General features: G+C 58.4%; 4 protein-coding genes across 4 annotated transcripts; 2 read left to right on the top strand and 2 right to left on the bottom strand.

The window, feature by feature from the left end:
* Window positions 1–1,170: 1,170 nt before the first annotated feature.
* On the bottom strand, window positions 1,171–6,252 carry VPS51 (VPS51 subunit of GARP complex). The gene is made up of 10 exons (XM_036763638.1): window positions 5,985–6,252; window positions 5,736–5,865; window positions 5,206–5,352; window positions 4,892–5,111; window positions 4,009–4,726; window positions 3,366–3,581; window positions 2,685–2,903; window positions 2,343–2,464; window positions 2,170–2,257; window positions 1,171–1,593 (listed from the first exon to the last, which is right to left on the bottom strand). Exons 1-10 carry the CDS (start codon window positions 6,180–6,182, stop codon window positions 1,333–1,335), a joined length of 2,319 nt encoding a protein of 772 aa, XP_036619533.1. The 5' UTR covers window positions 6,183–6,252; the 3' UTR covers window positions 1,171–1,332.
* Window positions 6,253–9,147: 2,895 nt separating this feature from the next.
* TMEM262 (transmembrane protein 262) lies at window positions 9,148–9,791 on the top strand. The gene is made up of 3 exons (XM_036763666.1): window positions 9,148–9,321; window positions 9,413–9,512; window positions 9,701–9,791. The coding sequence occupies exons 1-3, from the start codon at window positions 9,148–9,150 to the stop codon at window positions 9,775–9,777; spliced, it is 351 nt and encodes a 116-aa protein (XP_036619561.1). The 3' UTR covers window positions 9,778–9,791.
* A 42-nt stretch (window positions 9,792–9,833) lies between these two features.
* Window positions 9,834–13,208, bottom strand: ZFPL1 (zinc finger protein like 1). The gene is made up of 8 exons (XM_036763658.1): window positions 13,138–13,208; window positions 12,773–12,892; window positions 12,458–12,569; window positions 11,320–11,513; window positions 11,160–11,229; window positions 10,935–11,078; window positions 10,518–10,641; window positions 9,834–10,355 (listed from the first exon to the last, which is right to left on the bottom strand). The coding sequence occupies exons 2-8, from the start codon at window positions 12,872–12,874 to the stop codon at window positions 10,169–10,171; spliced, it is 933 nt and encodes a 310-aa protein (XP_036619553.1). The 5' UTR covers window positions 12,875–12,892; window positions 13,138–13,208; the 3' UTR covers window positions 9,834–10,168.
* A 163-nt stretch (window positions 13,209–13,371) lies between these two features.
* Window positions 13,372–20,113, top strand: CDCA5 (cell division cycle associated 5). Its single transcript, XM_036763659.1, has 7 exons — window positions 13,372–13,525; window positions 13,640–13,722; window positions 13,934–13,996; window positions 14,077–14,136; window positions 14,808–14,867; window positions 16,517–16,960; window positions 18,321–20,113. Exons 1-7 carry the CDS (start codon window positions 13,447–13,449, stop codon window positions 18,399–18,401), a joined length of 870 nt encoding a protein of 289 aa, XP_036619554.1. The 5' UTR covers window positions 13,372–13,446; the 3' UTR covers window positions 18,402–20,113.
* The last annotated feature ends 4,603 nt before the right edge of the window (window positions 20,114–24,716 follow it).

The following is a 24,716-nucleotide window of genomic DNA, read 5'->3' as shown; positions in this document are numbered from 1 at the left end:
AGGCATCCCATGGCAGTGCACCCTCTCCCACGATGGAATTTGTTGTCTCTTTAACCAAATTTTTCTTCCTTTAGACTTTAAGCTCCTTGAGGACAAAAACTTTTTCACTGTTGTCTTCTTATTACTAGGACTTAGCAGAGTAACCACAGGCACTGGGCACTTCATGCAGCCATCACAACATACACACTCGAACGGGGATTAACGCACAGGAGACAAACGGGCACCAAGGCATCTTTCCTGAACTAGCTTTCTCATCGGGGCAGTACCGTTGACTTGTTAGAGCAAAGGTCCAAATGTGAAGACAGAACAGGGACTACAGATGTTAGAGATGTGGTTCAGTTAGGGTTAGAAAGGTGCCATGGTGTAGCATTGTAATGGTGCCAAACTGACCTATTCAGCAGCAGTAACAGAAGGAAAAGACATCAACGTGGTTAATCCTCTTCCTCACCAAGCTGAACCACAGCGAAGCAAACAGCCCAGAAACTGTCTCCTTTCCAAGCAGATACAGCGGCCAAGGGCAACACGCCCTCATAAAACAGCAGAGAGGTAGAGAGGGGAAGCTTTCTAGCTTGCCACAGAACCCAAGCGGGCCAGACCACGCTGAGATCGAGATCCCAGGCTCTCCTTAATGCTGGTGTCTCTCCCTGAGGTTTCCCCAATTTACCCTGTATGTCATTTGCACCTAGTTGTTTGTATACTGGCCCGCCTGTCAGACTGTGAGCCCTGGGAGGGCAGGGCTGTTTTTGCCCTTCTTTCTATTGCCAGTGTTCAGCCCAGTACCTGGCACACAGTAGGTGCTTAATAAATGCTTGCTGTTGACAGAGCCTGTGGAGTCTGGCTGCCAGACCCAGAGTTGCGGAACGTGGGGAGGCCAGGCTTGGTTGCCTCTGAGAAAGCGTATGCCACTTTCCACAATTCTAAGCTCCTTCCCAAAACAAATGTCAGAAAAAAACCCACCACTGACTTTCCTGGGACATTCCCCAGCTGTGAACCATGGAAGCGCCACATGCCCCAAAGGCCTCATGGAGAGTAAATTGGCTGCTCTTCGGTAGTCATGGACCTGAGGATGGAAGACAGACCCCCAGGGCAGCCCCTATACCCTGGAGTGGGGGTATGTACCCTCTGCCTCTCCCCTGCTGCCTCAAAGAAGGAAATCAGGGGACAAACCAGTTAATTCGTTTTTTTATTTGATGGGGGAAGGTAGAGGGGCGGACAGACTCTGAGAGAGGGAGAAGGTGACTGGCCGCATCGCCACAGGGAGGGCAAATCCCCACCGCCTGGGGAGGTGGCTGCTGTGGCTGGGCAGGGTGAGGGCATCAGGGAAGCCTGGCACTAGCCCCGCTCACAGATGACCTCCACTACACTGGGCTCCATGGGCACAGGGTCGAGGCAGCGCAGGGCAGCAGAGGCCACCACCTCGTCCAGCAGCAGGTGGACAAGCTCCTCATCAGCCACGAAGCGCCACAGGTATAGCTGGAGGAAGTGGCAGTCCACCTGGACCTGCTGGAGGCCGTAGCGGCCAAAGGTGCGCAGCCGCACGCACTCCAGCAGGGTCTTCAGGCTTATCTTGATAATGCCCGTGAGGACAGACACCTGGGGGAGGGGAGGGGGATAACACGGACAAGGTCAGTGTGGACACCTGCAGGGCACAGTGTCAGGGGATGGGGGAACACGGCAGACAGGGTCAGTATAGAGTTCCCGTATGGGGAGGGGAGGGGGATGCCACAGACGAGGTCAGTGTGGACGGTACCTGTGGGGCACAGTGTCAGGGGGTGGGGACACGTGGCACAGACAGGGTTGGTCTGGACCCCCTAAGGGGAGGGGAGGGGGATGAAACGGAGGAGGCCAGTGTGGATACCTGAGGGGCACAGTGTCAGGGGGTGGGGGGCCATAGCACAGACAAGCTTGGTATATCCCACATGGGGAGAGGAGGGGGATGACACAAGACGAGGTTAATGTGGACAGCTGCAGGTGGCAGGGATGGTGCACGTGGGGTCGGTGTGGAAGCTGGGAAGATGACAGAATCAGCACTAACTTCTGAGGGGGAGGACAGACTGTTAAGCAGAGGGTTCTCTGGGACCTCTGGGTCACGGGATAGGAAGGTAGAAAGACGCAAACCCTGACGGGGACATATAGGACAGAGTGGAAGGGGCAGGGGACCTTTCAGACCTTGTTGAATTCCACGGGGCTGAAGACATCGATGCGCTCTGAGAACAACTTCTGAATGTTACTCAGGAGATTGGTGTCCATTGGGGCACTGGGCAGGGAGGGCAAGAGGAGTCAGCCCCCTGGGGCTCCAGGGCCCAAGCAGCCCCCCACCCCCCAACCTCACCGGGAGACACCTGGGGGTGTAGCTGGGGGCGTAGCGGCCCTGCTGCCGGGAGCTGCTGTACACGGAGAAGGTCCTTTTGCTGGAGTCACTGCTCTGGGCTTTGCGGACACCCTCTTCATACAGAAGCCCCACCTGTCAGGACACAGTGGGCTGGCTGGGGCTAGGTGGCTGTCCTGTCCCTAAGCAGGGTCCTGCGGCCCCAGCTCCTCTTTTAAAGCAGTGGCTGCCCAAGAGCAGGTGAAGTGCAGGACAGGGACAGAAGCCACTGAGGCCTGGTGTGTAAATGGTGGGAGGGCAGCGTCTGCCGACCCCCCTTGGGCGCCTCCTCTGTGAATCCCCCCCACCCCAGCACCTGCACGTCAATGGCGGTCGTGTCCTCCACCACGCGCTTCATGACAGCCCGCACATTGCGTGGCTCCAGCGTAGTGAGCCAGTCGCGGGTCTCCACACTCTTGCGGAGCATCTGGGACACCACCAGCCCTTGCACCTTCACGTAGTGTGTCAGCAGCCTCCGAGCAGTCTCTCTTGCCTCTGCACACAAGGTGCTTACCGGGGTGACGGGGGAATGGTCCTGGGGAGGGGATGTAGAGCAGAAAGAAGGGGCACTTCAGAATTCCCTGGGGCTGGGGGCACACAGTAACGTGGAAAAGGGCAAGAGCCCGGTGGGCCTCAGGGCGCTTGAGGCAGCTAACAGCATGACTCAGCCCCTGGCTGCCATAATCCACAGGAAAGCTCCCTAAGCTGTCTAGGCCCCAACTTCCTTTGACCCTAAATGAGGGGGCTATGCCGGATGATCTCTGAAGCCCCATCCAGCCCCATCCTGTGATGCTGACCTGAGGCTCAAAGGCAAAGCCCACCCACCCAGGGGACCCAGATGCAAATCCTGGCTCTGACACTTCCTACGAAGTGCCTTCTTCCCTGCCCTGGCTTCAAGTACCAATGGGAGAAACAACCCTTCACCATGTCCTTTACACAGTGTCGTGATGACAGCTACACAGAACCATCAGAGCTGGAAACGCTTCTAGGTCGTCACCTGCCCAAGAAACTGCTCGTCGGTGAGCGTGAGGATGTAGGAGATGGTGGAGGTCTCGTAGTCCAGGCAGAGGCGGGAGAGCAGCAGGAGCAGGGCCGGGGGTGTGGCCCCCCCCTTCTCCCCGGGGCTGTCACAGAAGCCTCGTGCAGTCTGGCACATGGAGCGGATGAAGCCCACTATGAGGCCCTCACGAACGCCCTGGCTGCAGAACTCACCCTGGAAGGAAACACAGGAGACTGTGGGATGGGTCACCTGTGGGGAGCAGGGGGCGAGGCAGGACGGAGCAGGGTCAGGGGAGGGACGGGCAGTAGAGAAGGGAGTCACTGACAGGGAGGAGAGGAGATGAAACAAGGGACAGAAGAGCCCTGGGGACACTCTCTGATCCTTCCTCTTTCCAGAAGTATGGATTGGGATGGATCTGGAGACCATAGGCCCCACAGAGCAGCGGCCTCCCCAAAGAGAGGCAGGATTTAACCCCGCCCCTTGGGCTCTCTGGCCCCCACACAGCCCAGCTGATGACCCTGGGACAGCCAGACAGACACAGACACACCCAGATACAGACACAGACACACACACACTCTGAAACAACTTCTCTGGACGCCAGTCCCTCCCCTAGGAACAGGGGGTAAGGCTGGCCCCTCACCCTGAAGTAGGTCTTGTTGGAAAAGGACACATCCTTAGCAGTGAAGAGGTGAACAGCAGCCAGGGAGGCCTTGATGTGGCCCAGGATAGCCCCAGACACCGAGGCCAGGAGCTCCCCCAGGCCCGGGCCCTCCTTGCCCGCCAACCGGGGGGCAGCCAGGGCCTGGCGCACATCTGTCAGGCAGCCTGAGAAGGCAGCACACAGACCCTGCAGGTGTTGGCCCAGCCGCTCCCGAGCCGCCCGTTCCACGATCTCAGTGGCCCCCTCTGTCAGCCCTGCTGAGGGCAGCATCGTGCCCGGGGCCCGCAGGCGCCGGTGGAAACGATCCAGGGCCCGTACCAGGAGCGAATTGTCCCCGCTACCCTGCTCTTGCGCCAGCCGCCTCTCCACAAGAGCGAAGTAGCGGCTGCCCAGGTCCCGGGCAAAGGCCACCAGCTTCTCCACGCCTGCCGGTCCCTGAGCAGAGAAGAGCTCCTGGTAGGATGCCACCACCTGGCAAAGTCCACTCACAAAGCCGCTGCCACCGCGGTCAGTGAACTCCAGCACGTCGGGGGCCGGTGGTGAGGGGCCCAGCTCGGCCTCCAGGCTGCCCAGCTCGCCTTCGAGGCGCCCCCGGGCGTGGGCCAGGAACTCATCACACAGCTCCTCCGCCGGCTCCCCCAGGGCCAGCAGCAGTTCCACGCACTCAGCCAGCTCTGGGGCCCCGGCCCCACCATCCCTGTGTGGGGGAGCAGAGGTGAGCCCAGGCGGGGGCAAGGGGCCAGGAAGGAGATGGCCCCACATGGGGCCAGCCTGGAGGGGGAAGGAGAGTAGGGAGCAGGAGGTAGAAGAGGAGGGGGGAGGGGAAATGGAGGATGGCCGCAATAGGGTGGGCACTGGGTACCTGAACTTGTGGCGCAGCTGCTGGGCCAGCCGGGCGGTGATGAGCTGGCAGTCGTCCTGGATGGCCCGGAAGGAGGGCAGGTGCTGGTACTGCTGCAGCACAGCCCGGGCCCGGCCCTGGTAGCGCACAGCCTGCCCGTATGCCCCCAGCTCCACACACTTGGTGAGGCGTGCAGGCAGCTCAAAAAGGAACTGAAGCTTCCTCAGCAGGGCATGGACTCCTGTAAGGGAGGGATGAGGGGGCGCCTGGAGGCAGGACCCCCCACCCACCACCCGGCCCCCCATGCCCAGGCGGGGCCCGGGGGCCGGCCGCACCTGCCAGCTTGGTGATGCGCTCATGGCGGTCCTGCAGCGTGGCGCTGATGCGGGCACTGAAGTCGGTGATGACTGCCATGGTGGTTGCCAGGCGGTCCATCTCGTCCTCCATCTTCCGGAAATCGTTCTTCATCTTGCGGATGGTGTCTGCAGAGGCCCCGCCGCCCTCAGTCTGCAGAGCCCTCCCGCCTGCCCTGAACCCTCCAGCGGGTGGGGAGGGGGTGAGCCTGAACCCCCCCCACAGGGGCACCCAGGGGGAACAGGTCCCTGTGGTTAGCACCCCGGGGGCTTGAGTGGGCTAGCTGTCTGTCTGCTGAGTGACTCTGGGCCGGCCACTGCCCTCTCTGGCCTGTCTGCCTCCTCGGGTGTAAAAGGCAGCTAAGAACCCTGGTCCTGCCCACGGTCAGTCTGAGAACAGGGGCCCCCGAGAAATGAAAGGGGCCGGTCATTACCCTGCGCCTGGGGGGAGGGGCTGGGGGTCGGGAGAGGGGGGTCGGGGAGGGGATGGGGGTGAGGGGCGCCCCCCTCACCCGTGGCGCAGATAAACTTGTTGTAGTTCTCATAGACCAGGGTCTGCATGTCACTGTCCAGGGCGCGGATCTGCCGGACCATGTCCGTCTCACTGTCCATCAGCTGGGCCAGGGGACACTCCTTCCTCAGCTGCGGGCGGGGGGCAGAGACGGCTATCAGCCCGAGGGTGGAGGGGGACTACGGGGGAGGGGGCTACACGGAGGGGGGGGGCGCGGAGGCACCCCGGGGCAGAGGTGGCCCTGCCCCACCTTGTCCAGGAACACCTCCGGGTCAAAGTGCGCGCCGTTGAGGTCCGTAGGGTCCCGCGGGTCGGGGGTCGCGGCCTCGGCCTCGGGGAGGCCGTAGTACAGCTTCAGCATCCCGTGCGCCTTCCGCCGCCGCTCGGGGGCCTCGGGCTCCTCCGGGGACGCCCCCGCCCCCGGACCGGGACCCGCCGCTGCCTCCATCCCGGCCCTTCCCGGCCGTCGGACAGCCCCACCAGAGCGCAGCTGGTCACTTCCGACTGTGGGGAGGCGGTCCCTCTGGAAACGGGTCCCCCAGCGGTGCGCGGTCCGTCCGGAAAAGGTCCCCCCAAGGCGCGTGAACGCGAGAATGGTTCCGGAGCCTCACGCGGCCGCAGCTGCGCAAGCGCAAAACTTGCACGGGGCCAGCCCAGGGCAGCAACCCTGCAAGCCTGGGGAGAGGCGGCGGGCGGAGGGGTGGAGCAGGGAGTCAGAAAGTCCCGAGTTCAGATCCACCCTCACTCTCGCCGTGAGCCTGCGCAAGTCCCTTAAGCTCGTTTGCCTCAGTTACTTCAGCTGTAAAATGGAGATAACAGCCCCTCCAATAAGTGCAAAGCGCAGCGCCGCGGCTGGCACATAGTAGGTCCCGCTGTGGGGGCGGAGCAGGAAGTCTCATAGCTGGATCAGCTCGGGTTCTGCCACTTGGGTGACCAGTTTAGCTGGAATATCACAACGTTTCCTAACTGACACAGCCGGTCGTTGTGAAAGCATCATCCACCCAGATGCTAAACTGGCTGGATGGAAGAGAGGGTGCAAACTCACCCGGCCCCTCTAGACACCGGCGGCGGCACAGCGTGCGCCCCAAGACCGCCCCCCCCCCACCAACACTGACCGCCTCCTGGCTCAACCATAGCAGTTAAATGAAACTTCTCCCTCTGAGCCACCGTGCCGCTCTGTGCCACCTCCCCCTCGAGGGCAGGGAGCCCTCCCAGAGCCTGGCACAGAAAAGGGCCAATTTGAAGTGAGATTCCCAGAGGCTGGAGCCACAAATACCTCCAGTGAGTGCCCCCTGCCCGCCCTCAGGGAGCTCCCTGGGTATAGCGGAGGGGATGCAGAGGACATACCCACACATACCAGAAAGACCCAAGCTGGGAGATAAGGACATTCTAGACGATGGCCTTGCTCTAACCGCTGGGGAGTCAGTCGGGGGGCTTCCTGGAGTGGGGGGATGCCCTCGACTCAGTGGGATACTTGAGGACAAGATCTTCATCAGCAAATGCCCAGAGTGCAAGTAAACGTCCATGCTTCGGACGATGAGAGCAAAGCAGACCAGCCGGGATGAAGGCCAGGCCAGTAGTATTTACCCTTGACCCAGTATCTAACCTGCAGCATGAAGTTAACACGGTATGGGAGATCCCAAATTTGGAATCAGGAGACCAAGGTTTGAATCCCTGCTCAGACTCTGTCATTTTATGTAGAAAATGAAGGTGGATTTCCCAGCACGAATGTGCTATATAAACTCTCAGATGCCAAGATTGGGGATTTGAGGGGCTCGTCTTCAAACCCCATGAGGGTGGTCTGTTTACCTCTGGCTCCTGGGCCAGAGATACAAATTGCTTCCAATTCACCCGACCCTGGTCTCCACAAAGGACGTCAGTGTTCTGCCCCTCTGGTCCCCTTCCTTGGCCACCCCTCTCCGAGGCTGAGGCCGCTCTCCCTTGAAGGTAGAACTTGTGTGGCCCTGCCCTCTCATTTATACTGCCTGGCACAGCAGCGCTTCAGAAATGCTTTCTCATTCATTTGTTCCTGAGAAATCGCCACAGCCTTGATGAAGCTGCCATTCCTGTCACAGCCAAAAGCATAAAGCTTCTCTCCCATGATGCAAGTTTGCAATCAAGCTCACTCGTGTCTCACCCTGACCCCAGCTTCTCCTAGGGTGGGGGGGGGGGCACATCCTGCTAACACCAGGCACAAGCTTTGATGGGTGCCTGGTGTGTGCTCAGCCTCATAGTCCTTCTGGTGGAGATGGAAGAATCTATGATACAGTCAATGGGGAACTTGGGAGTCCAAGGAAGACAAGAGGAAAAGACAAGCCGACCGCCCCGCCCCCCCCAATCTGTGGAGTATTTAATGCATTACCTATGAAGACCCTGAAAAGCTGGGGTGTCCAGAGTGGACCATGTGAGGGCTGCATGATGGAAGGCGGGATGAAGAGTACGGAGTGGGCCAGCCCATGGAATCTCCCCTCTGGGAACTGCTAAGTGTTGTGGGCAGGGGGGAGCGGCAGGTGGGGAATACAGGAGAAGCAGACACAGGCTCGGTCAGGTTGGCGGCTCCCCTCAGCATCCCACCCCCAACAATGCCGCCCAGTCACCCTCCTCTGAGACTGCTGGGAGCCCAGCGCCTGCCCCCATTGGCGGTGGTGGCTTCTCTGGAGTTCCCCTGACCAGGTGACCCCTTGCTGGAGGAGCTGCAGAGGGGATGCATGGCCTCGGAGGCCCCCCAGCTCTGAAATCCTGACACGATCACAAAAAGCCCCAAACGTCAGTGGCTTCCCACCGCTGCCATCTGGGGCCCCCTTTCCTACTAGGCGCCTTCCCAGGATACATATTTGGGCCACACTCACCCACTGGCCCGACTGCCAAAGCCGGCAGTCTTGTCTTTCTCTGAAGGCCCTTCCCCCAGAAAGCCCCTCATCTCCATAGCCTTCTGTTTGGGGGCTTCACAGCTCTCCCAGTGGCCTGGCTCCCTTCTCACTCACTCTCTACCCCACAGCACCGTGGCTTGTTCATGCCATGTTCCTGGTCCTCCCACTAGAATTTCCACGAAGATGACTGAGTCATACTCAGCCTGGTGCTCCCCACCTCTGGCTCAGGGCCTTCCTATGTTTGCTAAATCAAAGTGGGTAAAGGGATTCTTCTGGATTCTCCCAGGGAGTGCAGGCACTCATTTGAAGATACGTGAGCAACTATGGCCAGATGCTTCTCCCTTGGGTGACTCTTCCCAACAACAGGGCAGGACCCTGGCTAGGGCACACAGGCGGTGGGCAAGAGGAGCTCCCCTGGCCTCATTCTTTCTGATTGCCTCTGGGTTCTAGAGCCCTTGGCTATTGTGGTACCTTTTGTTTCTACTTCCCCCATGTTCTAGAATGGCCTGCTGCCAGTGAGCTATCTGGTCTGGCTCTGTAGCCATGCGCTGGCGTGACAGGATCACGGTCCTCTTCTTCCCGCCAGGGGTGGTGCTGACGCTGGCCGCACTACTGCTCCTGATATTACACATAGCAGTCTTCGCCAATGATGTCCACCATTTCTGCGTATCTCGAAACTTCAATTACATGAGCTTCCACAGCACCATCATCTTGCTGGTGAGCGACGGAGGGGTGCAGGGGGCCAGGGAGCGGACAGGGCAGGCCACAATAGCGGGGACCTTCCCTTCTACGGCCCATGGGGCTCCAGTTCTCACAGGTGATGAGCATCTGGTGGGCCTCCCTGGGGTCACTCTTCGCAGAGTTGATTGAGGACAAGATTTTGAGATGTTTTGCCCTGACCATTCTGAGTAAGTATGGGGAGTCCGAAAGTGGGAGCGGCAGAAAGGGAAACCAGGAGAGGGGGGAGGAGCGATCCCTGCACCTGTGCTGGGAAGGGCCAAGAACAGGGGTGAGCCAAACCCCGGAGAACACAATTGCTAGGCCCCACAAGGCTCAGGGAGGCCAGGGGCCACATCCAGCCGCTATGTCTCCCCAGTGCTCAATACAGCCATGTTTGTCAACCGCCTGACCTTGGAGTTCCTCACCATCCGTTACCGGGAGGAGATGCACTAAGAGGCTGGTGAGGGGCCAGGCTCCAGCCCCAGGGAAAGGAAAGGCCTGGGCTCAACTTTAATAAAGTCTGTCATTTATTTTCAACACCACAGCTTTTCCTGAGGGAGGAGTATGGAGGAGAAAGGTGGGTGTGGGCTGGTTGTCTGGGGACACTCCCAAGGAAAAGCAGGTTGGGGGACAGAACTCAGCCCCAAGTGAGTCCCAGGACCTCAGCAGCAACAGCCAAAAGGCCCTCATCCCCTCACATTACTGGGGCTTTTGTGTGTCAGGAGACTGGAGTGGGGAGGAGAGGGATGAGGAGCCAGCGCCCCCTGTCCCACACTGGCCGCGACTCTCCCCCCAGCTAGGTGGGATTCCCACCAGAGATGAGGAAGGAAGAGAGGGATAGGGCTCAGGCTGGGCCCACACGGATGTGAGGATTCATGAGAGGGTCGAGGTTAGGATCACTGTCAGCTGCAGCCCGGCCCAGACGGGACATGAGAACCAAGAGGGCCAGGAAAGCCAGGGCTCCCAGCAGCAGCAGCAGCCCTGCCCTCTGCAGCAGGGACAAGGGCCGTTTTCGGGACCCTGCTCGGCTCCTGAGGAAGAGAAACTGAGTCAGGGGCTCTCCTCCTGGTTCTGGTCAAGCCCCACCCTCTATATCACCTGCCAGTTTCCCAAGCCAGCTGTCCCACAGGTTTCCTCCCTGAGCTTCCTAACTTCCCAGCCCATCTTTCGGCCACTGATTCCTCCCTTCATACCTAAGCAGCTGGGCCAGCCATCCCAGGGCAGGCCGCCGTCGGTACTTGTCATCATCACAGTCACCGTGGGGGCCGGGACCCCGGCCTCCCTCCCGGGTATCATATACTTTTCGAGGAGCAGAGGCTATTGATAGGAAGCAGAGAGGGCAGCGTAAGAAAGGAGATCTCCATTGGCTATCCGCCCCCTCCCCATCCTTTGCTTTCCTGGCACCAACAGGAAGCACCAAGCCAGAGAACAGGAGCCAGGCTCTGGCATTCAGCCCCAGCCTCATCAGGCCAAGGGGCAGGGGCAGGGCATTTCCTCCCCTTCCTCTCACCTTGGCTCCACCCCAATCCCTGACAAGGGATACTCATGGGACAAGTGTCTCAGGACATCTTGGGACAAGGCCCTTCCTCGATCCTGTCCCCAGGCCTCACCTGTAAGGGGCTCAGGGCTGCCCATGTGGATGATGGCGTGCTGCTCAGGCCGGCCAGGGGAAGGCGGAGGCCTTGAGGGCGTACTGTAGAAGGCTGGAGTGACCGAGGAGGAGGTTTGCTCTTCTAGCCCTGAGGGGCTACTTGCTGAAAACAAGAGAGAACATGAGGAGGGAAGTAAAACACACTTAGGGTCTGCAGGTGGAAATACAAGACATCGTTACTCACTATTAAAGTCGGACCAGTCAGAGAAGCCAGAAGTTTCAAGGGTCTCAGGGGCTGGAGTCACTTCATCGATCTGGAGCAAGAAGAGCGAAGCCCATGAAGCATTCACTATCTTTGTGAGCCCCCCATGCCTTCCTCTGCCCTCCTGCCCCAAGTCCCTCACCAGTGGGAGGCCCAGCCCAGCTCGGGCCCAGTTGACAGTGGCTAGCTTCTCCCGCAAGGCAGTGGCCACAGGGCCTGCAAGGTTGGCAGGGGGAAAGATGGGGCCACTGCAGCTGGGGCACTGGTAGCCAGCAGGCGCTGTATTTCGAGGCAGCTGGGCAGCTCGTTCATTAAGGCATGACCAGTGAAACAGATCTTCCAGGCCGAGGTTAGGTAAGAAAAGCAAGAGGAGAGGCATTCAGACAAACACCCGATGAGCCCTCATCCTTCCCCACTCCTCCCTAACACTCAACTTTCCATCTTTCCCAAGCCTAGACAAGACTGGAGACCACCCCCCCAGCCTCCCTCCTCAGTGGGAAATTCTAGCCTCTCCAGCCCAGGGAGCCCATACATGAATCCTACAGAGCTGGAGAGCTCTCCCGATGACCTTAATTCTTGGGGGAGATCTAGATAGCTGAGGAGCGATCTGAGAAAACATATTACTTAACATCTAACACGCCTTTAAAGCCAAATTCAAATACTTCCTTCTCATGAAGCTTTCCCTACTCCTCTACGACAGGCACAGCCTCTCCTGGGGGTCTCACATAGCACAGTCTGCACTTAGGAAAGGCAGCACAGCCTAATGGAAATGGGATTTGGAGTTGGAAAGACTCCTTGACCAAATTCAGCCCCAGCTGCTTACAAGCTACACCGTGTTGGGTGAGTCACTGTATGTTTCCTCATCTCCAATACAGGCATGAAGACAGTTGTGAGACTCAATGGGAATTAACCTATAAAATGCTTTTTGAAACTTGAAGCTCTGCAGAATCAACTGTTGTATCATGAAAGAAAGGGAGCTAGACGGACCACACGGATGAGGACAGTCCCTCTACCAGTACAGGCTGGCACCTTCTCTGCCGCTGAGTCTGAGAGGGCTGAGTCTGGAGAAGTGAGGGGCCAGCTGACCTGTCCAGGGGCACCAGACGGGGTCTTCCTGCACAGCTCTCTGCTGCTGCCTGTCACAAAAACAGACCCTAAGAGGTGAGTTTCATGCTCAAACTCGAGCTCTGCAGGACTCGGAGCTTACTGACTTATCCTGACCCCCACGAGGTGCTCGGGGCCCTTTTCTGTGAGCCCTGTGAAGTCAGGCCAGGCCTCACCGTAGCAGACAAGGCGCGTAGTCTCCCGTGTGGACAGGAGGGTGTTGCAGAGTCGGCAGTTGGGGTTGTAGTCACTGTCTTGGAGCCACTGCAAGTAGGACTGGACAATGCACTGAGGACAGGAACACATGGGGAGTGAGAGCCGAAAGGGGCATTCCCACTCTTGCAGGGTGAAGCTCCTTCCGGGTCTTCAGAAGCTCCCACCCCAGGACCCCGCCCCCGAAGCCCCTGCCCCCCAGCCCACGCCAGGGCCCCGCCCCCCAAGCCCCTACCCCCCCCCCCAGCTGACCCCAGGGCCCCGCCCCTGAAGCCCACCTTGGCGTGGTTGGCCACCAGGCAGTGCTCGCACACGTTGACCCGATGCTCGAAGCAGAACAGGTTGGTCACCTTCCTCTTGGGGCACTTGCAGAGCCCCATGGTCTCCCGGGGGCTGCCCTGGGCAGGGGGAAGGGGAGGGTCACATGGGAGTGGTGCTCCCGCCCCCTAGACAGGTAAGAGCCCCGCCCCAGCGAGGCCCCGCCCCCCAGGCGCCCCGCCCCCTCGGAGACCCTGCTCCTCGGCACCCCCCCACCCGACACAGACAGAGCCCCAGGCCCGGGGGCGGCTCGCCCCGAAAGGGCCTCCACGCATGGGCTCGGAGAGTCGGGCCAGGCTGGCAGGGCGGCGGGGGCCGCGCTCACCGGGAGCCGTAGCTTCGCTCCCTCCTGCGGCTCTTGTTACTCTTTCGCTGCCACGTCTCTTCCGGGTGCGGCGCACACTGATGACGCCACCCAGACCGCGCGCCCCCGCTTCCCTTCCACCCCCCCCCCCCGGGGCCCGGGGCCCCGGGCCACGCGCGTGCTCACTGAGGGACGGCGGAGCCGAATCCAGCGACCCCGCCCCTTCTGCCGGCTTCTTCCGCCCTCGTCACTTCCGGCTTGGCGGGTTATTTGAACGCTCCGCGCTCCCCGCACCTGAGCGCGGTTTTCTGTCGGCACCAGCGGCTGGAGATGTCGGCGAGACGGAGCCGGACCCGCAGCCGCTCCGGGACCGCGGGGGAGCGGTGCGGCGGCGGAGCGAGGCGCTCTGGTGAGCGGGGGTCCGGAGCGGGGAGAGGGCGAGCGAGCGTGGCCTGAGGGGGCGGGGGCGGGGCGGCCCATCTGGCCCTCAGGCTCGGCCTCACCCCCCACCTTCTCTCCGCAGACCCCGCGTCCCCACCCCCTCCTGCTCCCGCACTGCGCAGGTCCCAGCGGAAATCGGGCTCCGTGCCTGAAACACCTCCCCAGGTGAGTCCTAGCACCCCGGGCCTCTATGCCAGGCCTTCCCCCCGTTCCTCTGCCAGCCCCCATCACCCCCTGACCCCCGGCCCTCTGCCCTCTCCACCCCTGCTCCGCCTGTCTCCGAGCCCTCCCCCACTTTCCTCCTCTGCCAGCCCCTCTCCCCGCCCCCCATCCCTCTGCCAGCCCCCCTCACCCTTTGACCCCTTCTGCTTCCTAGCCTTCCACCCCCGCCCCCAGGACGACCATCACCCTGAGGAAGATCTTGCCCCGGACTGCAGAGGTGAGCCAGTGTCCCCGCCCCCACCCCGGCTCTCCCGCTGTCCTGCAGCAGAGCCCCTTCCTCATTCTCCTCTCATCCAGGTCACCAGCCCCGGAGCCCAGGGGTCCACGGCAGTGAAGGCGGTGCCCCGGAGGCCGCAGGTGAGCTTCGTTCCCCGCCCCTTCCCTCTGGTCCCAGAACCCACCGGCTCTCTTCCTTCACAAGCTGTACCGCCCCCCCCCCCCTTGCCAGAAAGCCTGCGGCAGGGAGGAAGCTGGGGCCCGGACTACGCAGGTGAGCCACCTGCCTCTGAGCCAGGCCTGTCCTTTCTTCCCGGCCACGGCTCTGCTCTCGTCTCTACCTGCCAAACCTCTTCTTCCCTTCAGCCTTAACAGGCAACCTAAAGCTCTGAGTTCAAGTCCAGCCTCAGATGCTGGCTGCGCCACCCTGGCAGATCACTTAACCTTTATCTGCCTCAGTTTCTTCACCTGCAAAATGGGGATGATAAAACCCGTCAGGGCCACGATGAGGATAAAATGATGTCATACCTGGAACACATTTTGCAGGCCTCGCAGCACTGGCTGTTAGAGTCAGCTAGCTTTTGCTGAGCTATGTTCTAGGTGCTGGAGGGGACCCAAAGGCCAGAGCAGAGAGGAGCTCTTGATCTCACCCAGCTTAGCCCATTGCAGGCTGCTGCTCCTGCAGCCCCCACACCCATCTCCTTAAAGAAGATTGTGTCCCAGCCCCTAGAGGCGAGCCCACCCCTGCCTCCCTGCAGCCTCGGCCAGCTCCCAACCTGCCCCCCTCAACCTTTCTCATCTCTCCATCACAGACTACCACCTCCCAGGGCCGAAAGTCTTCGGCCAAGAAGGACACGTCCCCGTCTCCAGAGGTAAGGCTTGGGGAGGAAGACGCCTGGGCCTGGGAAAAGGAGCCGTTTTACCACTTGGTCGTGTTTTCTTTGTTCAGGGCCGGTGCTTTACGTTACGTAGCTTCTGCCCAAGTCCCCTGCATCGGAGCTAAATCGGCCTCTCATCTGACCACTCACTCTGTTTGTGTCCTCCTGCCTCCGTCCCTCCTTCCCAGCATTTTCTGTCTGTGGTGCTCCCTCTCCTCTCCTCTCCCATTCGCCTATAGCCCCACACAAATGCCACCAACTACAGTAGGGAAGCCTCTGATGTCTGCTTAGAACAGCCTCCACCTGCTGTCACTCTGGTGTTTTGTCTGAACTTCTTGGTTGCATTTGTGATAGGCTCTGTCAGTGTCACCACATTCGTGTCCTGTTCTCCAGCTAGACTGAGCCACGTGGGGACAGGAGCCAAGCTTCCTACACAGACACTCACCAAGTGCTCTCTGTCAAATGAGGGTCCAGTGTGGGACAAAAACAGGGAGTTAGGGGCAAGGCCACCTGAAAGACAATCATCAACTTAATTAAGCAGAGATTTGTTGAGCCTTGTCCTGTGCTTTCCCTTGGGACACACAAGTAGGTCCTTCTCCCAAAGAGCTTCCAGCCAAATGGCAAAGGAGGGTCCTTGGTTTGTGAAGGAAGGAATTAGAGGCCCAGGGGAGCTTTGGCAGATTGCCGTGAGAAATCTGAAGGCAGGAGCAATCGCTTTCACTCAGAAGGTGTGCTGAGAAGGCGGCATCTGACCTGGGCCTTGCAGGAAAAGGGAGACTTCCCAACAGTGGGCAGGTGGTCCATACTGAAGTTAGGCAGGCTGAGAGCAGGAGGTGGAGAGGTGCCCATCCAGGGCTAGAGCAGGGGCCACCTGGAGAGAAGCAGTAGGAAGTGGTGGGCAGGTTGGAGGTAGGTAGTAAAAGGCTCAAATGCCGTGACTAAGTTTTTGTACATTGTTTGGTTGGCAACAGGGAGGAAGTGAAGGTTTGTTGGCAGGCTGGTAGAATTAGGGAAATGCCTTGGCTTGGAGCTCAGCTAGGCTGGCATCTCTGCTGCCTCAGTTCTCCCACACCCCCCAAGCACTTGGCCAGTGCAGCCCCTGTGCAGAGGGGGAAATGGGTCACCCCAGCCCCTTGCTCAGTGACCTCCAGTGGCATTCTCTCAGTCTTCTGAGTGGCATTCCTGTCCAGTTTTCCTAGACTCGACTCTGCTCCATATTCTCTGTGACCTAATCCTGCCTCTAGACTCTGAGCCCTTGCCCTGGCTCTCCTCACATCTGCCTCTTGGCCTCATCCCACCTGCACTAGGCCTTTTCCAGTCTCCCCTCTGAGAATGCTTTCTCTCTGTGCTCTGATCCTGCATGGACGTAGTTGTTGGCCTTGGAAACAGGAAGTATGGTAGCATCAGAGGGCAGGTTTAGACATGTCAGGTATTCGGTGCCAGCAGCATATCCAGGCAAACATGGGGGCATTTGGTGGTGGGTCATCTCTTCAGGGCATGTGTAAGGTTTAGGAAGAGGATCAGGAAGGAGTGATGGAGTCGGGAGCCCAGCCTGAGGGAGGGAGGGGAAGAGCCGCTGTCTGCAGAGCCTCCTCCCATGCTTCTCCTTTTTCTTTCACCTTGTCTCTGGCTTCCTCCTACAGGTTAAGCTTCTGGAGAAGGAAAATGCTCCCCCTCTACAGGAAAGTGCCCCCCTCAATAAAGGCGGCTCTCCTCTCACAGGCCCAGCTCTGGAAGTGATCACCACAGTGCTAGGCCCTCTGACCCCTAATGCCATCGCCAGGCCAGAACTCATGGACGCCAGAGATCTGGAGATGTCCAGGAAAGTTCGGCGTTCCTACAGCCGCCTCGATGACCCAGGTGCAGGCTGTGGCTCCACCTCGACGCCTAACTACCACCGCCGTTCCTTCTTTGGTTTCGAAAGGCTGCTCTCGGGAGAGGAGCTGGAGAACGTCTCCCCTGTGGTGAAGGAGTTGAAAAGCCAAGCAGTCGCCCCCATGGCTGAGCCCTGGGGGCTGGACTCCACCCTCCCTGGCATCACCATGACCAAGGAGAAGCGCCGGAAGAGGAAGGTGCCCGAGATCTTGGTGAGCACGTCCCCTTGGCATCTCCCCACTAGTGCTTGTCAGGCCTTCTCTCAAGGCAACTCCTCCCATGGAGCTGATTCTTCTGTTGCTCGTCCTTCTCTGTGGAGCCAAGTCCAGTCTGTCTATGTAATAGATGCTCCCTCCCTCTGCCTTCTCGGTCTCTGTCCATCAGCGCTCACGGAGGCTGGCATCTCCAGTGCTCCGACCATCCCGGTCATCCTCCTGGAGGTAGAATCCACTTGGTCTTAAAATGTGGACACGGCACCAGTGGCCATACTTGAGAGGGGATTTGATGGGGGCAGAGGACAGAGGGAATCTCTTCCCCCTCGTTCCAAAGTGAGAACCTCTCTGCGGGCAGCTTAGACGCCATTAGCATTCTGATTGCCACCCAGCCCCCACGTCGGGACCGCAGTCAAGGTTTTGCATTTCTTTGGATAACATTCACCTTATGCAGCATCCAGTCCTTGTAGATCCCACTTCTGGCATCCGTCCTGCTCCCACTATCCTGTCTTCACATCTGCCACACCTGTTGTCTCTGCTTGCATCCATATTGCTGATAAAAGCATGACTGGGAAAATGCCAGGGAGGGTTCCTGGGCACTCTCCATCCTGAGGTTGTCTAGCAATTGACCCTTTGAGACCGAGACAACTCAACTCTTGGGGACTGGCCATTGAGCCAGATCAGAATCCACTTAACTACTGTTGTCTGGTCCCCAGGGAAGACCTTGTCAAATGTTTTGCCCCAGTCTCAGAATTCTGCGCCTCAGGCCTTTCCCTGATCCCCCTGGCCAAGTCTGATGAAAGCAGAGAGCTTGGGCTGCTGTGATTCGTGATGAAGCCAGGCTGGCCCTTTGTGGTCACTGCTTCCCTTTCCAAATGCCCACAAACTGTCCGTTAATATCCTCTACCGTTTTGCCAGGGAGCAAAGTCAAGCCTGACTGGATATGGTTTGATATAGAAAAACATAAGAAAAATCAGCATGACCAGGCCTGGCCTATGTACCATTCTGTCCCTGTGGCCCCTGCCTCTCCCAAAGGATGGAGACATGTCCTGTGGCCTCCTCACTCCAGCCTCAGAAGCGGCACATTGGCCAGGCCTTCCAGCAGCCTGGGCCTCGGGTCTCAGTCTCACAGAGGGGGTGGGGCTTCTCTTCCCATTCCCTCAGCCATCTCAGGTTTCCATTCCCATAAACCTTTCTTGTTCTCTTTATCATCCTGAAGGTCATTTTCTGTAGAATCCAGCCCCCCACCCCCACACTCTTGGCGGTGGTCATAAATCCAGTCTGGGGTTGGGGGGGTTGGGTGGCTCAGTCGGATGTCCCTCCCTCCCTGCTTACCCATCTCTTCCTCTTGTCCCTGCAGAAATCAGAGCTAGATGAGTGGGCTGCTGCCATGAATGCCCAGTTTGAGGCTGCTGAGAAGTTTGATCTCCTGGTGGAGTGAGGTGGATGAACAGAGGATTTCTGCACTGGACTGCCCCCTCCTGTATATAGTGTGTGTTCTTTCTTCACCCCTTTCTAGGAGTCTCAGCCACTAGCATTGGCTGCCTCCATCCCCGGTGCAGATATGCCCTGTCTCCTGGGGGTGCTGGCACTTGACACTGAGGCCGTCTTGGGTCCCTCCACCTTGAGGACTTTGATCATCAGCGGGGGACCTGGCTAGGGGCACCATTGACCATGGCCTTGTTACCTCCCACTTTTCTTGGCATCCCATCCAGTAGCTGCCATGCAGATGGTGCTTGGGCTCATCCCATTGTGTCCTAGGTGCCTTGTTTCTCCTTTCCCGGGGCTTAACCAGGAAGAATAAAGGTAGCACTTGGAAACCATGGAAGTGTTAGGAAGCAGGCTGTGTGGAAAGAGAGCTGGGGATGGGGGGAGCAGGGCCCTGTGTCCTCCAGCTGGCACCTCCTGCAGTGTCTCCCTCTTCTCAACCTTCCTCTCTAGTTTGTCTCCACCAGGTTTCCTGGGCGTGGGGAAGGCCTTGCCATTGCTTGTGGCAGGTAGGAACAGGTCCCACAGCTGAGCCTTTCTCCCTCCCAGCTTGTATCTATCTTGGCATTTATTCTGAGAGTCTGGGAGATTGCCTTCAGCCTGAGCCTTCTCCCCCAGGGTGCCCAGGCTGCTCAGGCTACTGAGGTCTGCAGTCACGCCCTTTGTGGGGGTATGGCTTTGTGCCCCTCCACAGGCCCAGGCCCTGCTGATTCTTTCTGGAGAGGCAGTTGTAAACTGATGGGACGGTGAGTTGGGTCAAGGTGGATCACCCCTCTTAGATGACTCCCAGAAGACAGTTTGAAGAGGAGGAACGCTGGCTTGGTACTGGATAGTCAGCTCTTTCCAGGCTACAGCCGTACGCTCCAGAAGCACAAGGGAGACTGCTCAGCTTCCTGGCCTGTGGTCTGCCAGGTGCCCAAGGGAGGGTCGGGGGCTGGAGTTCTCCAGCCACCCCCCAGGCTGCACTGCCTGATGACCTTACTGTAGGCCCAGCTGAGGGGTGAAACTCAAGTAGAAACAGATACAAATGAACGTTGTTGATGTTATATTTTGTTAACTTTCTCAATTATATTTTAATATTTACACACACACACACACACACACAGTTTTGTGACCCAAAGTATGACCTCTCTGGCCAAAATTCAGCTTCAGATCAAGAGCAGGCAGCTCCAAGGTTGGGTTAGGGGACAAGGCTGGATGGCAGTGATGCCTGCCAGGGACAAGGATGGCTGGAGACACCAAGGCCCCCTTTCTAGCCAGCCCATAGGCTCAGCTCATCACATTTTCTTCTGTGTCTCCGGCTGTGTGAGGCTTGGTCTTTATGAAAGCTGTGCCTGGGCTACAAACCGCAGTTGAGCTGCAGCTGCTGCCACCTTCCAGACCCTCTCCAGCAAGGCCAACACACCTACCTGTTTACGTGGGGGCCAATAAGAAGGCTGGCCCCAGTGTGCTGGGGAGTTGCATCACAGGCTTGTAGATGGAACCGTCTTGAGCACGGAGATGCAGACCATGAGTGCCCAGGCTAGAGGCAGCAAGCAAGCATCTTTTAGAGACTGCTATCCCTAAGAAGCACTCTCCCTCTTCCCCAGCAGGGGCCTGCTGTTTTAACTGTTGGGAGAAGGTGGAGGTTTTGTTTTAAAAGCTGATTAAACCACTTCTATCTCTGCTTTCTGTCTGGTTTCATGGAGGAGGAACCTGGGCCCATGAGCCTGTGGGCCCAGCTAAGGTCAGTCCATGGGGAGCAATTCAACAGACAGTAGTAGCTGTTGTCCATTGACAGGCTTTTCCAGCATAGTGCTTGCCCCCAGGTGGGGGGGTGGGGGGCATGCTAGCAGCTGCCAAACGAGGAGAGTTTTCATAAAAGAGGCAGCAAAGCTGAGCTTTGAAGAAAACCAGAGATCCCAAGGAGTGAGGGCCATGTGGCCCAGGCAGGGAGGACACAGGCCTGGAGACAAAGCAGGAGTATTAGGTGTGAGGAACAGCACAAATGCCAGTCTGGCCGCCCTGAGGATATATGTGTAAAGCTGACAGCCAAAGCAGCTATGAAAGGCCTTCAGTGCCCAAAGAGCCCGCTTTGATCCTGAAGGTCATTGGGAGCCAATGATGATTGTTGAGTGAGGGAATGGTGCAGTCAGATAGACGTGCCTAGGTGTAAAGTGTGTGGAAGGCCTGTTCTAGGCCATGGCTAGGACATTTATCAAGCCCTACTATGTGCTAGGCCTCACTCCGGAAGCCAGGTCAGAGTCACCAACTGATCCAGTCTGGAAGCAATGCTGTGATTCCCCGGTGGAGCAAGACTCACCAGGCCCTCAAAAATTCAGGAGCCGGCAGGGACACTAAATTAGGCCACCAGCTCGAGCCTCTGATCCAAGGTCAGAGGCTAGGATGGCGGTCAGCCCAGCAGCCCTCAATAAATGTCAGCAAAGATATTGACATAAGCAAGCCTATTCCCCACAGTTGGCAAATGTTGAAGGAATATCGATGAGTCCCAGCTGCGGGGCTGTTCTCCTATGCTGGCCTCATTGTGGCACTCCCTGGACCCCGGAGAGCCAGAGGGAGGTCAGAGCCCCAGATGACAACCGCCCTTGCTCTCTGCACTCAGGATGAGCCGGAGGCTGGGGTCCTGGGCCAGAGGGGCTTCAGGAGTGGCTGAGGGGAAGCTGGAAGTCCTGGAGAAGTTCTTCCAGCCTCCTTGGGCCTGGGAACAGGAGGCCTCACGGAGTTCATCTTCCTCCTCCCAGGGCTCCTCAGGCCACTCCCCCCAGATGGGTAGGGGACCACTGATCGGTGGCCAGGGCCTTGGGGAGAGGCTGAGGTTTTCCGCCTTCCTAGACAAGATAACGCAGAGGGTGCTGAGTCCTGCCCAGCTTCGGGCTCTGGGACGGAGGGGTGCCCTGGAACCTCCTAGTCACTCTCCTCCCCCAGGACGACAGAGGGCAAAGCCCCCAAGCCAGGTAGGAGAAGGCGAAGGGAGGGAGCCTGGGAGACAATGTCCCTTATTTACTGCCCCCCACTCCCCAGCTGCTCCAACCCTGCTTGATTTTTTAGCTGATTTTTCCGGAGGACCAGCTGTCCGACCTGCAGACACAGCCAGATTCGCCTGAGCCCCGAGGGTGAGTGGAGGTGTGGGAGCATGGAGGCTCTTTCCTAGTCTCCTATTTCCAGCACCACCCCTCCAACCCTCCCCTCTCCCTACAGAATCTGCTTCATTCATCCATTCAACATTTACTAAGCATGTCCCACGTGCAGAGCCCTGTCCTGAGACATGGCGAAGACCAGCTCAGTTTGCTAGACTGAGACACGAAGAGTGCTAAGTGCATCAGGGGAGGGCAAACCCCAGAACTGTACAGATGGAGGAAATCAAGGAAGGCTTCCTGGACATTTTAGAGCTCCATGCCCCCAGCTTTCCTTCAATCATCCCTGGTCTCCCCACAGGGGCTCCTTGGACACGGGATCCCCAGTGGAAGATGGAGATGGGGAGCCCAAGTTCAACCTGGGGCAGGTGTGGGAGGAGCTGATGACCCTGAAGGAGCAGTTCCTGAGGTGAGGCAGGGCATTGGTGCAGCTGGGGGTCCTCCCGGTCCCTCCCTTGAGCCCATTTACTGGGCTACTGAGAAGTAGGCTGGGGTGGGGGGAGCCCGGGATTAAGGACCAGAAGTCCTCTGAGCAAGAGTGGGACCCTGGAAGCAGTGCTGGCAGATGGGAAAGCAGGTGACAGAGTCAAAAGCCCTGGGTTTGAATCTTGGCTCTGCTACTTTAACCATGTGCTCGTGGCAATCCCTCTCTGTCTCTAGTCCTTGGGTTTGTTTTGATTATTTGTGAAATGAGAGATTTTGACTCTAAGGTCTCTTCTAGCTCTGCATTTCATGGTCCTTGTGTGCGCCTCAGTCTCCCCATCCCAGGGGAAAAATGTCTAGGACTTAACTTTCCAAGGCTGGTAGAAAAGGACCTGCTTGGCAGGAAGCACTGGAGAAAGGCCAGCTGTCTTCTTGGCTTTCTAGCCACTGGGCTTTATGGTGTCACCAAATGCGGGGAGCCACCCGCTGGCATACCCAGTCTTCTGTTACACACACCCCTTTGCATCAGGATTTCAGGGGGGAGATGAGGGGAGGGAGCGTGTTGAGAGGTCAGCCAGGCTGGCCAAGGGCTTCGGCCAGACAAGAGAAGCCTGGAGCCTGGGAGAGAGAAGGGATGTGATGTCAGGTAGGAATGGAGCAGGCAGCCTGGGGGGCCAGTGGGATCCCTGAAGGAGCGCTCCTTAGGGATGTTCCGCTGTGGAGCTTTCCTTCCCCGAACAGTCAGTATCCGAGGTGCAGCTGCACTCGGAGAGTCTGGGTGCACAGGCCACAGAGCCAGCCAGGAGAGTGTGTAGAGTGGGTGAAGGCCTTCTCTCCCCACCCCAGGCTGCAGGAGGACCTGGCCAGCACCCATAAGGCCCACCAAGTCCTGGAGGAGAAGCTCCAAAGCCTGGTGTGTCTTGGGGCTGGGGCTGGTCCTGAGGGGGGCACAGGGTGGGGGTGGGGAACAGCCAGCCCCAGCTCCCAGTCCCGGTTCACAGTCTATCTCCTTCTACTCCAGGTCTCCAGGTTGGCCCCTAGCCCCACAGGATGCCCCGTGTTCTTTCTCCTGAACGAGGCTCCCAGCTGCTCCCTAGACTCCTCCATGCCCTGGGCAGTCCAGAGCTAAGGGAGGAGGGTAGTGTCGGTGTTCTAGGTGCAACTAGGGAGGAGGATGTCTGTCCCCATGAGAGGACTCCACCCCAGGCTCCCCTGCCCCACACTTAATGTCAGCAATAAAGCTTTAGCCACCCCCACACCTGCTCTGGTGTGTGTGTGTGTGTAGGAGGTAGGGGGTGCCGGTGTGTACAGGGGGATCACTCTTCCCTGGATCCTGGTCCCAGATCCACCCAAAGCCCAGCCACACCCATCCTGCAGAGATGATTCAAGGGCAGGTCAACTTGCCCAGGGGAGCCCATGAGACTGAAGAGATAAGCACCTGGGAGAGGCTGGCTCCCCCTCTGGAAGAGATAAGGCAGAAGACAAAGAAGTGATTCACACAACAAAGAAGGAAGAGCCTCTGAGCCCCTGCCCCCACCTTGGGATTTGGGGGCTCCCTTTGACAGTGGAAAGAGCACAGGCTCTGGAGCCCGCCCACTTCTGACACTACCTGTGTGATTGGGCCTCAGCTTCCCCATCTGTAATACGAAGGAGTTGGACACTACCTTGGAGGTCTCTTCCAGCTCTTGCTCTATGGTCCTATCACGGCTTTGGTCCAGCACAGCCATTTAGAGCTCTGGCCAGGCCTTTAGGGTCAGGATATCAGGCTGTGCAGAGGAGATCTCATCTTTCAAGACCTGACCCTGACCAGCCTTAAACTGGAGGAAAAGGATGGCCGGGGTGGGGGGGTTTGTGTAGGGAGGAGGGGAGGAAGGGGCAGGGAAGGAGGCCTTCATCCACTGGCACCAGTTTCTTCAGATTTCAGGAGTGAGCACTGGAAGGTCCTTTGTGGGAAGGAACTCTCCCAAGGTCATACAGCCATCTAAGTGGTGAAGCCCAGATTCAAGCCCTGTCCTCTGACTCCAAACCCCACCCAGGTTGCCTGGGCTTATGCAGGACCAACCACTTTCTCCCTCATCCCCTTCCTGTTTAGGAAATATCCCCTGGGGTGAGGGGTGCAGGCTGTGGCCAGAGAAAGGGAAGGCGAGTGGACATTACAGGACCAAACTGCCAACCTGCACACTGATATGGGAGCCATGACCTGGGCTCAGCCCAGAGGAGCCCAGCATTTGAAAACAGCACATACCAGAAGCCCCAGAGCTAGAGGAGGAGAGTTGGGATGCCCGGGATGGTCAAGGTGGGGAGACACTGGCATGAGGGAATGAGGCCCATTTCTGGCTCTGTCCCTATATACATCTGGGATTGTGGCAGACCATCTTCAATACTCCATGCCTTTTGTGAAATGGTGAGATGGGGTTGGGTTCTTCAGGTGAGAGGCGGGGGGACACTGGGTTCATGGAGGGGGGCTGGACAAGTAGCTGCATTTTTACTACCTCTATCCTTAGTCTGGGAAATTAGGGAATTTAAGTAGTATTTATCAATGTTTTCAAGGCACCATAACTGAGCCTTGAGGCTATAAAGATGAAAAATGACCTAATTCCTGCCCTGGAGAAACTTTCCATTTGGAGGGTTGGTGGTGCAAATACAAAGAAATATATAGCACCTGAAGACACACAATCCCCCAATTCACACAGTAGGTCTACCTACAAGGC

Source organism: Trichosurus vulpecula, chromosome 6 (assembly GCF_011100635.1).
Source record: "Trichosurus vulpecula isolate mTriVul1 chromosome 6, mTriVul1.pri, whole genome shotgun sequence".
In the NCBI taxonomy this organism is placed as follows: domain Eukaryota; kingdom Metazoa; phylum Chordata; class Mammalia; order Diprotodontia; family Phalangeridae; genus Trichosurus; species Trichosurus vulpecula.
This window is presented reverse-complemented; position numbering and strand designations above follow the sequence as displayed.